This window comes from Jaculus jaculus, chromosome 5 (assembly GCF_020740685.1).
Source record: "Jaculus jaculus isolate mJacJac1 chromosome 5, mJacJac1.mat.Y.cur, whole genome shotgun sequence".
In the NCBI taxonomy this organism is placed as follows: Eukaryota; Metazoa; Chordata; class Mammalia; order Rodentia; family Dipodidae; genus Jaculus; species Jaculus jaculus.
The window spans coordinates 107,389,187-107,405,581 of record NC_059106.1 but is presented as its reverse complement, the minus strand read 5'-3'; the positions used below and the strand labels follow the sequence as shown (position 1 = coordinate 107,405,581).

General features: G+C 46.1%; 1 protein-coding gene across 2 annotated transcripts in view; it reads right to left on the bottom strand.

Moving 5' to 3' along the window:
- The window catches only part of Dnmt3a (DNA methyltransferase 3 alpha), a 139,837-nt gene that overhangs the window by 76,337 nt on the left and 47,105 nt on the right, over window positions 1-16,395 (bottom strand). For both annotated transcript variants that reach the window (XM_045149784.1, XM_045149783.1), the window contains exon 3: window positions 5,527-5,631. In XM_045149784.1, the coding sequence (XP_045005719.1) occupies window positions 5,527-5,631 (105 nt within the window). The remainder of the gene's footprint in view (window positions 1-5,526; window positions 5,632-16,395) is intronic.

The window sequence follows — 16,395 nt, the reverse complement described above, 5'->3', positions numbered from 1 at the left end:
CCTCCAGCCACTGCAAACAAACTCCAGACGCATGTGCCACCTTGTGCATCTGGCTTACATGGATCCTGGGGAGTTGAACCTGGGTCCTTTGGCTTTGCAGGCAAATGCCTTAACAGCTACTCTGCAGTCCCCCCCTCCCTTTTGTTTGAGGTCGGTTGTACTCTAGTCCAGGCAGACCTGGAATTCACTATGTAGTCTCAGGATGGCCTTGAACTCATGGATATCATTCTACCCCTGCCTCCTGCATGCCGGGACTAAAGGTGTGTGCCATCACACCTGGCTGCATTTTATTTATTTTTATATTTGTTTATTTGCAGGAGGAGACAGGGAGAGGGAAAAGGGGGAGAGAGAGAGACAGACAGACAGAAGGAGAGAGAATGAGTGTGCCATATTTTCTTACTGCTGTAGACAGACTCCAGACACATGCACTATTTTGTACATCTGGCTTTATGTGGATACTGGGGAACTGATCCAGGGCCATTAGGCTGTGGAAGCAAGCACTTTAACAACTGAGCCATCTCCCCAGTCCTAGGTGATTTTTAAAAAAGAATTGTTCCCATATTTTTATTTATTTACTCGCAAGGAAAAAAAGATAGAAGAGAGATTGACAGACAGAATAGGCATGCCAGGGCTTCTAGCCACTTGTAAATGGACTCCAGATGCTTGTGCCACTTTGTGCATCTGGCTTTACATGGATACTGGAGAATTGAACTTGGGTTGTTTAGGCTTTTCAGACAAGTGCCTTAACCACTGACTCCAGCCCAAAGGGTTCATTTCAGTTTTTTGTTGTTGTTTGTTTATTTGTTCTCAGAGGTAGGGTCTTACTCTAGCCTAGGTTAACTTCTCCAACTCACATTGATACTCCACTCCTACATCTGCCTCCTGAGTGCTAGAATTGAGTTCTGGGATTAAGGTGTGTACCACCATGCTTAGGTGATAATTTTAATAGACCTTTATAAACAACAAAGTGCTATTGGCCTTTATTCCTGGTCTCTATTTTCAGTGAGGGTGGATAAACACAACTGCAGTTGGCAGTTATGCAAAAGAGATAATGGCACCAAGGGCTGGGCATGGCCTGTAATCCAGCACCTAGAAGTCAACAGCAGGGGGATCATAGCAAGTTTAAGGCCTTACAGTAAATTCTAGGTCAACCAAGCTATGGAGAGAGACCATGTTTCAAAAGCCAAAACCAAAACAAAGGCTGGATGTGGTGGTACTCCATGATAATTCCAGCACTTGGGAGGTGGAAATAAGAGGATCAGGAGTTCAAGGTCAACCTTGAGTGCAAGTACGTTTGAGGCCATCTTGAACTCAAAAGAAATAAAGAATAAAAATAAATAAAATCAAGTAAAAAATACTGCTACTCTCAAAAAACAAAGCAAGAGCCAGGTGTGGTTGTGCACACCTTTAATTCCAGCACTCAGGAGGCAGAGGTAAGAGTATTGCCACGAGTCTGGGGTCACCCTGAGACTGAAGAATAAATTCCAGGTCAGCCTTGGCTAGAGAAAGATCCTACATCAAAAAACTGAAAAAAAGGCTGGAGAGATGGCTTAGCGGTTAAGCGCTTGCCTGTAAAGCCTAAGGACCCCGGTTTGAGGCTTGATTCCCCAGGACCCATGTTAGCCAGATGCACAAGGGGGTGCACACATCTGGAGTTCATTTGCAGTGGCTGGAGGCCCTGGTGTGTCCATTCTCTCTCTCTCTCTCTCTCTCTGCCTCTTTCTCTGTCTGTCACTTTCAAATAAATAAGTAAATAAACATAAAAAATTAAAAAAAGAAAAGATCATGACATCGAAATAAAATAGAGACTGATTGAGAGGGGGGAGGGTATCAATATGATAAGAGAGTGGAGTTTCAAAGGGGAAAGTGGGGGGAGGGAGGGAATTACCATAGGATATTGTTTATAATTATGAAAGTTGTCAATAAAAAAAAAAAGTTAAAAAACACACTAAAAAGAAGCCAGGCATGGTGGTGCACGCCTTTAATCCCAGCACTTAGGAGGCAGAGGTAGGAGGATCGCCGTGAGTTCAAGGCTACCCTGAGACTACATAGTGAATCCCAGGACAGCCTGGGCCAGAGTGAGACCCTATCTCAAAAAGCCAAAAAAAGAAAAAAAAATGCTGGGCATGGTGGAACACACCTTTAATCATAGCACGTCGGAGGCAGAGGTAGGAGGATCACTGTGAGTTCAAGGCCACCCTGAGACTACAAAGTGAATTTCAGGTCCGCCTGGGCCAGAGTGAGACCCTATCTCAAAAAACAAACAAACAAAAAAACTAAAACAAAATAAAAACAAACAACAACAAAAAAAGGGCTGGGCATGGTGAAACACACCTTTAATCATAGCACTTGGGAGGCAGAGGTAGGATCACTGTGAGTTCAAGGCCACTCTGAAACTACATAATGAATTCTAGGTTAGCCTGGGCTAGAGCAAGACCTTACCTTGAAAAAAAAAAAGGCTGGAGGATATCAAGGACAGGTGACCTACTGATGGCAAAGATGGACAGAAATGGGGGCAAAGGAGAGGAGGGAGCCGAGTTTCTTAGCCTTGGAGGTGGGGAGGAATAGGTGGTATATCTTTTTTTTTTTTTTTTTTTTTTTTGGTTTTTCGAGGTAGGGTCTCACTCTAGCCCAGGCTGACCTAGAATTCACTATGTAGTCTCAGGGTGGCCTTGAACTCACTGTGATCCTCCTACTTCTACCTCCGGAGTGCTGGGGTTAAAGGCGTACACCACCACACCCACTTGGCCCAGCTGGGTGGTGTATCTTGATCTCTCTGTCTAGAGAGCAAAATTTGCTCAAGGGAAACCCCCACCCCCAGCCAGGGTTCCTCTCTCCTTCTCAGGCCTCCCCCCTTCATTAACATCTGTCAAGCTCTGAGCCAAGCTTCCTGCCCCCTCTAGGTTTATGTGTGTGACACACTTGGCTGCTTTAATGCTCATTGGGAAATTTATTCCCAGGGCTACAGCTGCAGCAGGTCCCACAGAAACCCAGGAGGAGAGGGGATAGTAGGAGAAGGGAGGGCCAGCGCCTGCCTCACAAATGCAGAAGAACCTGTGGGGCTCAGGTTGGGACCATGTGCTGTCCCTACCTGAAACAGGGATTTCACCATGTGGCTCATTCATTTTCTCCAATGTGCAAAGTAACCCTTCCCTCCCACCTTCCATTTCTCCCTTGCTTCTCCCTTCCTTTCTTCTTTTTTCTCTAGCCCAGTATGTCTTCAAACAGTACAGCTGAGAATGACCTCAATTGGGATTACAGGTGCATCCCACCAGACCCAGTTTTAGGCAGTGCTGGAGAGTGAACCCAGGACTTCATACATGCTAACCAAGCACTCTACCAACTGCGCTGCACCGTCCCAGAATCCCTAGCAGTACTACCTCCCCCAGAGAGAGTCTTGGGAGTCCAGATGGCTGCTGGTGTCACCTAGGACATTGATTAGCCTACATCCAGACAGTGCCTTACATAAGATGTATACTGCCTCCTTCAGGGTTGCTCAAAAGCCAATGCTAGACCCTACCCCAAAGGCAACTACACCCCAGTCTATGGGCACCAACCCCTGCAATAACACAGGTTCATTGCCCAGTCAGCACTGCACATTTGGGCTCCACTGTGCTGTTTGCAAAGCTCCCCAGGAAACCAATGGGGCAGATATTTAGCCCTCTTTTACCACTGAGGTTAAGTAACTGTGCAAAGTCACATAGCTAGGCAGCAGTAAATCCAAGCCTTTTCTTTAGTCCAACCATGATTGCCCAGGACTCCTGAGAGGAAAGGATTGACTAGAAAAGAGCAGGCCTAGTCCTTGCTCAGCACTAAATGGTAGCAAATTGAACTCATCTCATTGTTACAACAATCTAGAAAAAAACACATCTTGCCTATGTCTATTCTGCAGAAGGGGAACCTGAGTTTCAGGCAGTTACTTGGTTTAAGCTCATATAGGCGGTGAGGTGCAGAGCTAGGATTCAAATTCAGGTCTGCAAAGACAGTACGTTTCCTTCTGCACTGAGGCCTGCTCCAGCCACCACTCTTCTCTCACTGTTATTTGCCATCATTTCCTTGTACCCTCTGAACCCATACCTTCACCTCCCCCCTTGTCAATGCTGTGCCTTTCCTCTGATTCTAGAGACCTACAACTTGAAGTGAAAGGGTCACTCAGTCCTTCTTTGTCACAGATAGTAGCTTTGCAATAACCATCTGCAACTAGATCTTCACTTTGCAAATTCAGGGCTAAGCAGCCTCAGGAGGACAAGGGCATGCATGGAGTCAGAAGTGGGGCCTTTCTGCAGCCTAGTCCCCCATCTTCCCCATCACCCTTCTGCCTGCCTGCCTGCCTGCCTGCCTTCCTTCCTTCCTTCCTACCTTCCTTCCTTCCTTCCTTTCTTTCTTTTTTTGAGGTAGGGCTCACTCTAGCCCAGGCTAACCTGGAATTCACTATGTAGTCTCAGGGTAACCTTGAACTCATGGCGATCCTCCTACCTTTGCCTCCCGAGTGCTGGGATTAAAGGCACGTGCCACCAAGCCTGGCTCCAACCTTCTCTCTTATGGTGCTCTTGGGTAGAGAAGCCCAGATTCCCATCCAGGAATCTGCCAATGTAGCCTGCTGCAAACCGGAAATTCTTTTGAAATCCTGTCTCATGCTTGCCCCTTGTTATGGGAATTTTTCATTCCAGGACATAAAATATCCATGCTTGCTTTATTACTGAAATATTCTAAATGATTTACCAGTTAAGTTACCTAATGTCTGCCCTCCTCTTCACATCTTCAGCACACTTTAGTGCCCACTAGTTTCTCTGACTCCTGCTTCCCCAACCCATTTCCCTACTTCTGCTGTATGAAAATCCTGGGCTCCTTGCCCTGCTGAGAACATTGCCTTGAAGGGCTGAGTTACCAATCCACAGCCACTGGTATCCTTTACCTTCCTGCTCCAAGTTTACCATTCTCTACTGGAAGGGCTGAGAGAAAGGAACCAGCTGGCTTTGGTGCTGGGAAATAATTATCCACCCCCAAGATTAAGACAGGCAGGCACGCTCTTCCAGCCTGCAGCACCCCTCCCTAGCACTTTCCTTGAGCAACTCCAGAGCTCCCCTAGACCTCAAAGGCATAGCTCCCTAGAGCCTGGAGCTCATGGGCTGGCTTGCTGCATTGTCTCCACCCTGAGGGCCCTCCCCAGCATCTGTTTCTTCTCTTACAGAGACAGCCCAGCCTTCAAGTCTTTCTCTGTGATCAGGCTCTGACCTTGGGTCCACCTTCCTACAGTTCCCTTCATAAAGGATGAGGCCTAGGGCCAGTATGTGGCTGTGCAGCTCTCTTGTGCCCTTCCAGAGGGGGTCCAGGGTTCAGGGACTTGCTTAAAATCCCAACTCCAACACTCCCAGCCAAGTTCCCCAGCTCCAGAGCCTCTGGTTTCTAACAGAGAAGTCAGAGAAAGGACGGGTGCTTGGAGGAGTCATGAGTCTGAAGAAGCTATGCAGCTGGCCTGCCTATCCCCAAGGCACAAATGCAGATCATGTGCAACAGGACACTTACCGGTGGGTGCTTGCGCTTCCGGCCAGGCCTCCCCACCTTCCGGGCCGTTGCACTGGGCTCCTGGCGCTCCTCCTTGCCACGAGGCTCTTCCTGCTCCTCTCCTTCCTGTGGGCACAGACACAGCCCGTGAGCCAATGCTGACCCAAGAGGCAATATGTCCCAGGCCATCTGGATTGGCACTGACCTCTGCCACTTCTACAAAAGCCAAACTTCTCCACCCCACCACCCAATATAAGCTGAAGGCAACCCTTAGAACCCTATCTAAATACATCCTGAGGCTAGAAAGCACCACATGGGTAGAGTGCTTGCCTAGCATGCACAAAGTCCTAGGTTCAACCCCCAGTACTGAAAGAAAGTTGCCTAAATAAATCATAGGAAGCCGGGCATGGTGGTGCACACCTTTAATCCTAGCACTCAGGAAACTGAGGTAGGAGGATTGTTGAGAGTTCGAGGCTACCCTGAGACTACATAGTGAATGTAGTCAGCCTGGTTTAATGTGAGACCCCACCTCAAAAACCCCCCAAAATAAAGATATCAATAAATAAATAAATAAATAAATAAATTATAGGGAGCTTTCAGTGATTCCATTGCCTCAGAAGATGCCACTTCTTCTGATGTCCATATTTTCTTAATCATAACATTATAACATGGGCTCTAAAAAAGGATTTGATTTTGAGTTTGTTTGCTTACTTGGTGCTAGGGATTAAACCCAGGGTCTTAACACATACCAGGGAAGTGCTTTATCATTCAGCTATATCCCTAGACACAGAGCTGGTTTATTTATGTGAAAAAAAATTTGCATAGGACACTCAATGAGAAATCTATTTAGTAAATATTTTTAAAAGTATCTTTTGTTTTATAAGCAGAGAGAGAGAATGAATGGGTATGTCAGGGCCTCTTGCCACTGCAAACAAACTCCAGATACATATGCCACCTTGTGCATTTGGCTTTACATGGATACTGGAGAACTGAACCCAGGCCATCAGGTTTTGCAAGCAAGTGCCTTTAACCACTAAGCTGTCTCTCCAGCCCTTAATGAATCTTATTATTTAATTTGCATGCATTTATGTGTGTGGGTATACATGCATATGTGTATGGAGGCCAGAGGTTAACATTGAGTATCTTTCACAGTTGTACTTCACCTTATTTTTAAACATATTTTTATTCATTTTTTTGAGAGACAGACAGAGAAAGAGGCAAAGACAAAAAGTGTGTGCCAGGGCCTCCAGCCACTGCAAACAAATTCCAGATGCATGTGCCACCTTGTGCATCTGGCTTTATGGGGATACTGTGGAGAATCAAACCCAAGCTATGCCTTTAACTGCTGAGCAAGCTCTAACCCTCTGACTTTTTTGCTCTAGTCCAGGTTAATCTGAATTCACTAGGTAGTCTCAGGGTGGCCTCAAACTCACAGCAATCCTCTTACTTCTGATTCCCGAGTGCTGGGATTAAATGAATGCACCACTATGTCCCACATGCACCTTATTTTTAAAAATATTTTATTTATTTATTTATGAGAGAAAGAGGCAGATATAGATAGATAGATAGATAGATAGATAGATAGATAGATAGATAGACAGACAGACAGACAGACAGACAGACAGACAACAGACAGACAGACAGACAGACACAGATAGAGAGAGAGAGAATGAGTGCACCAGGGCCTCTAGCCACTGCAAACAAACTCCAGATGCATGTACCACTTTGTACATTTGGCTTATTTGGGTACTGGGGAATTGAATCTGGGTCCTTGGGCTTTGCAGTCAAGCATCTTAACCACTAAGCCATCTCTCAGCCCCCAGTTTATTTTTTTTAATTTAATTTATTTATTTGCAAGCAGAGAGAGAGAGAAGAGAGACAGATAGAGAGAGAATGGGCATGGCAGGGCCTCTAGCCATTGCAAACAAACCCCAGATGCATGTGCCCCTTGTACATCTGGCTTAAATGGGTTCTGGGGAATCAAACCTAGGTCCTTTGGCTTCATAAGCAAATGCTTAACCGCTATGCCATCTCTCAAGCCCTCCCCGCCTTATTTTTTGAGACAAGGTCTTGCATTGAACCTAGAGCTCACTGATTCAAGTACACTAGCTAGCCAGCAGCCCTAAGGATCCTTTTATCTTTGCCTCCTGGCTCTAGAACTATAGCTAGGCACTCCTATGCCAATTTTTCCTGGGTGCTGGGAATCTAAACTCAAGTCCTCATGCTTGCATGACAGGCACTTTATCTTCTGAGCTACCTCCTCAGTCCTTTTTAATGAGTTTTTGTTGAAATGAATAAAATCAAAAGAAATGGTAAATTTAGTGATGCTTGTTTAAAATACACGTGGGACTTGAAATGGGGGCTATTGGACAACATGTAAGGAGTTTTAGACTTATAGCTGCTATAAATGTTCCTGCTCTGGAGCATAGGCCATGTAGTATTAGCACTACATGTGTGATTACTCCACAGAAGCACCTCAGGGATCTCTTGTCCCTACTTGATCCTTGTCACCGCATGGAAGCATCCAGGGGACCACATCTTGGCCCCTTTCAATCTTTCTCATGGAGTTCTGGACCAGAAGTTTACTTTGTTTCCACTCTCACCCAGAACCTGCCCTCTGGGCTTATTTCCTAGGGCACAGTCACATACTAGAAAGCTCTTTCATTGCCGAAGCCTGGCCACAAGCCACCTACACATCCCTTCTGACTCAGCAGGCTCCAGCACCACTAACAATGCTGGGGAAGGAGAAAGGGTTCTTGCCCAGCAGAAGGGCATCAAGCTGTTACCCATGCCCCTCATGATGTCAAGGAACTGAAAATGGCTTCCCAGCTGTCTCCAGAGAAAGAACCAGCCCACAGCAACAATAGTCACTAGTACTGTGGATAAAAAAGGCAAAGGTGCCCAAGTTTCCTGAAGATTTAATTTAAATGACCTTCTACATCTCACTCAACTTTCATTTTCTGTGATTTCAAAATAGCTTGTGGTTTGCCACATTAATTTTAAGGTAGGACATGCATTGAAAACTTATTGAAACTGATCACAGACATCAGGTCAACAGGAAGAACAACACTTGTCTGTCTGTCCATCAATCCATTCAAGGAATGTCTCTGGGAGACAACTTCTGGGAAACCCCTGAAAAAACGCAAGTTTGGATGACAGAACGACAGGCCTCAACACCTATTGGTGATGATGGCCCATCAGGAAAGAGCAAAAAGGAGAGCAAACAGTGGGAGGCACAGAAGTCACTGGTGCATTGTGGAAGCAATGAAGTAGCGAGCTGCTAATACAAGAGACCAAAGTTGTCAGGTATAATGACGCTGAGGAGAGATTTGGCTAGGGGTCATCATAGCCAGCTTTCAAGAACACTGTCATTAAGCTGTGTAGAAAGATGAGGCATACAGACAAGGTACTGTTGACAGCTATGTAAGAAACCCAACCAGAAAGGAACACCAAGAGGCAGAGGAGGCTTCAACATGAAGGGAGAGGCTGGCTCCAGGACCAGAGATGCCTGAAGCCTCTTTTCAGGAAGCCCAGCACAAGAGCAGAGAGGACAGAAGGCCACTGGAAAACCTGGCAATGGAGAAGGACTCAGGAGGGTCTAGAAGGCTTATCAACATGTGGCTTAAAGGTTGCCAGATTGCTGGCTCTGAGCTGTCTCCAAAGGTCCCACAGATGCCCCAGGAAGAAAGGATTGCTGGCACCAAGCAGAGGAAGCTTGACGCACGTGATATGTGCATGAAGGTTGCTATGGGATAGCTACTGCAAATTTTGAAGTGAACAGTTTCTGATTCTACCACTGCTTGTCACTGTCTTTATGAAAGTAGTAGGGACAGTGTGACATAACACAGAAAATACAGGACCAGGAGAAGACAAAAGTGGGTTCAGAGTACCTGGTTCCTCATTATTGAACCCAAAGTCTCATACATGCTAGAAAAGCACTCTGCCAACTGAGCTACACCCCAGAATCATCTTCCCCACCGATAAAATGGCTGTGTGAACAAGTCAATTCTGCCTGTTTCTCAAGTGACCAAATGTTTGGACCCTTTGTCTGTTTAGTTCAATCTTTTTAATTTACTTTTAGGTCCCCCCCCCCAACCTAGGTATGGTCTTACTCTAGTGCAGGATGATCTGGAACTCATGGTGATTTTCCTACCCACACTCCCAACTGAGTGCCACCCCCCTCCCACACACATCCTGGTTCATTGTTCATTGTAGATGCTGGGAAATTGAACCTGGGCCAATAGGCTTTGCAAACAAGCACCTTTAATCACAGAACCATATCCTTAGCCCCCTTATTCACTGTTTTTGACCCCAGAATCTAGGACAGATTCTGGAGTAGCTCCCACTACCTCAAAATTCTGAGTTCTGCCAGGCGTGGTGTCGCATGCCTTTAATCCCAGCACTTGGGAGGCAGAGGTAGGACTGCCGTGAGTTCAAGACCACCCTGAGATGACAGAGTTAATTCCAGGTCAGCCTGGACCTGAGTGAGACCCTACCTCAAAAAACAAAAACAAAACAAAAAAAATTCTGGGATCTGAGCTTTTTATTTTTAGTTTTTTGGTTTTTTGAGATAGGGTCTCACTCCAGCTCAGGATGACCTAGAAATCACTCTGTAGTCTCAGGGTGGCCTTGAACTCATGGCGAACCTCCTACCTCTGCCTCCCAAGTGCTGGGATTAAAGGTGTGTGCCACCATGCCTGGCTGAGTTTTTTTTGTTGTTGTTGTTGTTTGTTTTTTGTTTTTAATAAACTGTATTTATTACAATGGGATTTATTTAACTTTTTAGCCTTTATTTGTGACGTGAAATCCAATTTGGGTCTCTGATAAGGAAAAACAAACCATGGTCACCACATAGCAATGGCCTCAAAACAAAGACACTGAGGAAATAACGTAGATGGTAGAATGCATGAAGCATTGGGTTCAGTCCCTAGAACTGCACAAAATGCCTACAATCCTAGCACTCAGGAGGTAGAGGCAGGTGGATCAGAAATGCAAAGTCATCCTTGGCTATACAGCAAATATGAAGCCAGTATAAGACATTGTCTCAAAAAATAAACTTGGGGTTGGGAAGATTGCCCAGTGGTTAAAGGCAGTGCTTGCAAAGCTTACTGGCCAGGGTTAAATTCCCAAGCCATCCACATAAGCCAGATGCAAAAAAGTAGCATAAGCATCTGGTGCTTGTTTGCAGTGGCAGGAGACCCTGGTCCACCAATACACATGCAAGTGTATGCGCACGCGCACACGCACACACACACACACACACACACACAAAAACACACACACAAATACAAATGAAGAAAAATAAGTGAAAGAAAAAAATTAAACCAAAAAAATTCCACTTTCAATAGTAACATTTTATCATAGACAAGACTGGCTCCCATCAATCACATGGAAAAAGGTTTTGGGGGTCTCTGACAAGCAACCCTATACCAAACACAGACTAGCTGTGGTTTCTCACTTTATCCCATACATGCAATCCAAACCTACAGATACTCAGCACACTGCTGTCCCTGTTGGATTCAATTTAGGATAACCCAGCCCAGCCCAGCCCAGGAGGAAGGGGTGGGAATGCTTTGATGTCATGCTACCTACCTTGCCAAAGCCTGATGTGGCACACACCAAGCAGGGTACTGTGTGCCAGGACTGACCTTCACGGAGCAGGGAGCATGCAGGCTTCCAAGTCTCCATGGGAGCCTGGGTCAAGATTTATACCCAGGTTTGGCCTCTACACTTTCCATGCAGTGCTGAAGAAAGCAGGCTATCTTCCAATCATACAATATTCTTCCATAATTATAGCACAAGTGTGGGGCAAAATGGAAGGTGATGCTTTCTGCTCTGGACCCGCCTATGGTGAACGTAGCTGGGACAGTGAGCTGGGTGAGCAGATGGCCTGGGCTGTGCCCTCAGCAATGTGAAGGAGGCATACTAAGTGGTTCATTCTTGCATCTGTCATGCCTGTTCTATTCAATATCTTTGTTGGTGGGTTGAGCAAGGAAATGTGAAATATGCTTCTCAGATCTGCAAGTAGCCATGAGTGAGGAGGCATCACTACTACCCTGAAATCTAAGAATCTAAGCTTCAGTAACCTGAGCAGCTGGGAAACAGACACACACTCAGTAGGAACAGATTTGAGTCCAGCTTGGTCTCCTCATCTGTCAAGTCAGGAGATCTCCCAGGAGCGAGGGGGAGTCATGGTGGTGGGAGGCGGGGAGCTAGGCTGGGCAGGGACTTCTGTTTTGCTCTATGCTTACTAGTCACTTCAGGCTACCTGAACTCTCTGCAGCTTGCTTTCTGCATCCATAAAATGAGTATCATAGTATCTACTCCACTCCCATGGTAGAACTGGCATGTGACTGTCACTGGAGAACTGCTCATTTCCTCCCAGCTCCACACATCCGGACTAGAACATTTCATAGAAGGTCAGCACTCCCACCTCTTCTCTCAGGGCTCCTCCCCAACTCCTGCAAATCCTAGCTTACTACCTTCCATATGCAGCCATCAGTCACAGCAGATAGATCCCAACATTTGGCTGGTGCCACTACAGAAGATACATGGACACTGGGACTCCAAAAGGCAAGGTGGCTTATGTCACTCCACAGAGCTTAGGCCCTCCCCCTCCCTGAGGGGTCTCAGGAGCCTGCAGGATCAAGCTCAGCTTCTAGCCCCAGCGCAGAAAGCTCCCCACAATCTGACAGGACTGTCTGGGTCTTCTTCTCACCCCAGGAGCATGATACACTACAGCAGGCACAAAAACAGCTGCTTCTCCTCCAGGCACCAACACCGCCAGGCTTCCTAGCAAGCCCTTACTGCCTTTTCCAGCCTCACTTGCTTCCCCTGGGACCTCTCCTCTCATCCTCTACCTAGACCAACCCCTTCCTCTCCTGTAATGCCCGCTACCCAGTATTCCAACTATCTACCTTGCGCTGGCCAGGTTATGAACTCCTTAAAGAAAGTGACAGGATTTGTTGTTGTTGTTATTGTTCTTATTGTTTTAACTTTTATTATTATTATTATTTTTGGGGGATCCTCAAGGTAGGGTCTTGCTCTAGCCCAGGTTGACCTGGAATTCACTCCATAGCCTGGAATTCACTCCATAGCCTCAGGGTGGCCTTGAACTCATGCTGATCCTTCTACTTCTGCCTCCCAAGAGCTGGGACTAAAGTCATGCGCCACCACGCATGGTGGCCTGTTTAAAAATTTTTATTAATTTGCAAGGAGACAGAGAGAGAGAGAATGGACACAGCAGGTCCTTTTGCCACTACAAATGAACTCCAATAGGCTTTGCAAGTAAGTACCTTTAACTGCTGAGCCATCTTTTTTTTAATTTTTAAATTTATTTATTTGAAAGAGGGAGAAATATATATAGAGAGAGAATAGGCGCACCAGGGCCTTCAGCCACTACAAACCAACTCCAGATGCATGCTCCATCTTGTGCATCTGGCTTACATGGGTACTGGGGAACTGAACTTGGGTCCCTAGTCTTTTGCAAATGAGTGCCTAAACCCATCCCTCCAGTCCCTGAGCCACCTCTTTAGCCATATTGGTTTTTTTTTTTTTTGAGGTAGGGTCTTGCTCTAGCCCAGGCTGACCTGGAATTCATGATGTAGTCTCAGGGTTGCCTCAAACTCACAGCAGTCCTCCCGCCTCTGCCTCCCAAGTGCTGGGATTAAAGGTGTGTACCACCATTTCCAGTTTCTTTTGTTTTAAACAGGGTCTCACTCTAGCCAAGGCTGACCTGGAACTCACTCTGTACCCCAGGCTGGCCTTGCACTAACTCACAGTGATTCTCCTACCTCACCCTAAGTGCTGGGATTAAATATGTGAGCCACCATGCTTGGCTTGTTAGTTTTTTTGAGGTAGGGTTTCACTCTAATCCAGGCTGACCTGGAACTCACTCTGTAGTCCAGGCTGGTCTCAAATTCCTGGCAATCCTCCTACCTCAGCCTCCAGGATGCTAAAACTAAAGGTGTAAACCATTAGGCCTTGCTTTTTTAAAAAATATTTTATTTAGTTGATAGGAAGAGTGAGAGAGGCAGATAAGGAGAGAGAATGGGCACACCAGGTCTTCTAGCCACTGCAAATGAACTCCAGATGCATGTGCCACTGTGTGTATATGTCTCTCTGTGGGTACTGAGAAATCAAACCTGGGTCCTTTGGCTTTGCTGGCAAGTGCCTTAGCTACTAAGCCATCTCTCCAGCCCTGGTTTTTTTTAAATTTTATTTATTTATTTACTTATTTGACAGATAAAAGAGAGGGAGAGAGAATGGGTGCGTCAGGGCCTCCAGCCACTGCAAACAAACTCCAGATGTGTGCACCCCCTTGTGCATCTGGCTAATGTGGGTCTTGGGGAATCAAACCTGGGTCCTTTGGCTTTATAGGCAAATGCCTTAACCACTAAGACATCCCCCCAACCCCCCCTTTTTTTTAAGAGAGAGAGAGCCAGGCGTGGTGGCACACGCCTTTAATCCCAGCACTTGGGAGACAGAGGTAGGAGGATCACCATGAGTTGGAGGCTACCATGAGACTACATAGTAAATTCCAGGTCAGCCTGAGCTAGAGTGAGACTCTACCTCAGGAAAAAAAAAAAAAAAAGAGAGAGAGAGAGAGAGAGAGAGAAAGGCATACCAGGGCTTCAACCACTGCACTGGAACTCCAGATGCTTGCACCACCTAGTGGGCATGTGTGACCTTGCACTTGCCTCATCTGTGCATTTGGCTTATGTGTGATTTAGAGTGTGAAACATGGGTCCTTAGGTTTTATAGGCAAGCATCTCAACCACTAAGCCATGTCTCCAGCCCTGATCTTTTTTTTTTTTTTTTGGTTTTTCAAGGTAGGGTCTCTCTCTAGCCCAGGCTGACCTGGAATTCACTATGGAGTCTCAGAGTGGCCTCGAACTCACAGCAATCCTCCTAACTCTGCCTCCGGGGTACTGGGATTAAAGGCACGCACCACTATGCCTGGCTCAAACCCTGGTTTTTTTTTAAAAAAATTTGTCTATTTTTATTTATTTGAGAGCGACAGAGAGAGAGAGAAAGAGGCAGATGGAGGGGGGGAGGGCACGCCAGGGCCTCCAGCCACTGCAAACCAACTCCAGATGCGTGCACCCCCTGTGCATCTGGCTAACGTGGGTCCTGGGGAATCAAGCCTCGAACCATGGTCCTTAGGCTTCACAGGCAAGTGCTTAACTGCTAAGCCATCTCTCCAGCCCTCCAGCCCTGATTTTTAAGGCACTATTTCACTAGATATTCCAGGCTGGTCTCAAACTTAGCATCTTCCTGCCTCTGCCTCCTGAATGCTGAGATTACAGATGTGTACCACCACACCCAGTGCACAGGGATTTCGTTGTTTTGTTTTTTTTTTCTTTTTATTTATTTATTTATTTTGGCTTTTCAAGGTGGGGTCTCACTCTAGCCCAGGCTGACCTGGAATTCACTATGTCGTCTCAGGGTGGCCTCAAACTCATTGCCTCTGCCTCCTGAGTTTTGGGATTAAAGGTGTGTGCCACTACGCCCAGCTCTTTTTCTTTTTTCTTTTTATTTATTTATTTGAGAGACAGAGAGAGGGCGAGGGGAGAGGAAGAGGCACAGAGAGAATGGGCACGTCAGAGTCTCCAGTCACTGCAAATGAATTCCAGATGCATGTGCCCCCTTGTGCATCTGGCCTACTTGGGTCCTAGGGAATCAAACCTGGGTCCTTTGGTTTTGCAGGCAGGTGTGTTAACTGCTCAACCATCTCTCCAGCTCTCTTTTTTTTGTGGGGGGGTTTATAAGGTAAGGTCTCACTCTAGCCCAGGTTAACCTGGAATTCACTATGTTGTCTCAGGCTGGCCCCGAATTCATAGCAATCCTCCTACCTCTGCCTCCCAAGTGCTGAGATTAAAGGTGTGTGCCGCCACTCCTGGCTGATGGAGTTCTTTACAATGACGTTCACAATGCAGAGGCTGGAAGCCCTTGAATGAGTGACCATCATACAGTAGGTGCTCAATAATAAACAACGGAGTCCATGCACACAAGGAAGCACAGGTAGAAACTCACAAGTCTGCAAGAGGCTCTAGGGGCAATTTGACCTTTATGCCTCATAGTCAGCAAACTGCATGACTAAAATGTACTTTTATTCTTCAGACAGGGTTTCACTTTAACTTAGCTCAGGCTCTCCTGGAACTATGTAGCCCAGACTGGCCTCAAATGTATGACAATCCTCCTGTCCCAGTCTCCCAAATGCTTATTAGCAATATAAGCTACCAAACCTGTTTTTGTTTGTTTTTTTTTAAAAATATTTTTATCTATTTATTTGAGATAGAGAAAAAGGGAAGGAGGGGGGGAGAGGGAGGCAGAGAGACAGAGAAAGAATGGGCACATCAGGGCCTCCAGCTGCTGCAAACGAACTCCAGATGCATGTGCCACCTTGTGCATCTGCTCCTGGGGAATTAAAGCTGGGTCCTTGGGCTTTGCAGGCAAGTGCCTTAACTTCTAAGCCATCTCTCCAGCCCACAGTTTGTTTTTTTTTGTGTGTGTGCACATGTTCATGCATGTGTGCATGCATGTGGAAGCTACAAGTTGACACTGAGTGATTTCAATGATTGCTCTCCACCTTATTTTTCGACATAGGGTCTTTCACTGAATCTAGAGTTCACATATTTGGCTAGACTAGCTAGTCAGTGAGACCTAGAGATCCTATATATTTCTCCCCAGTTTTGAGATTATAGGCATGTGCATCTGGCTTTACATGGGTATTGGGGAATCAAACCTGGGCTATTAGGCTTTGCAGGATATGCCTTAACCACTAAACAATCTTTCCAGCCCCTATGGCCAGTATTTTTAAAAATGTATTTATTTTAAGAGGATATAAATAAAACACATGTAATCCTACTTTTTTGGACAACAGAACAT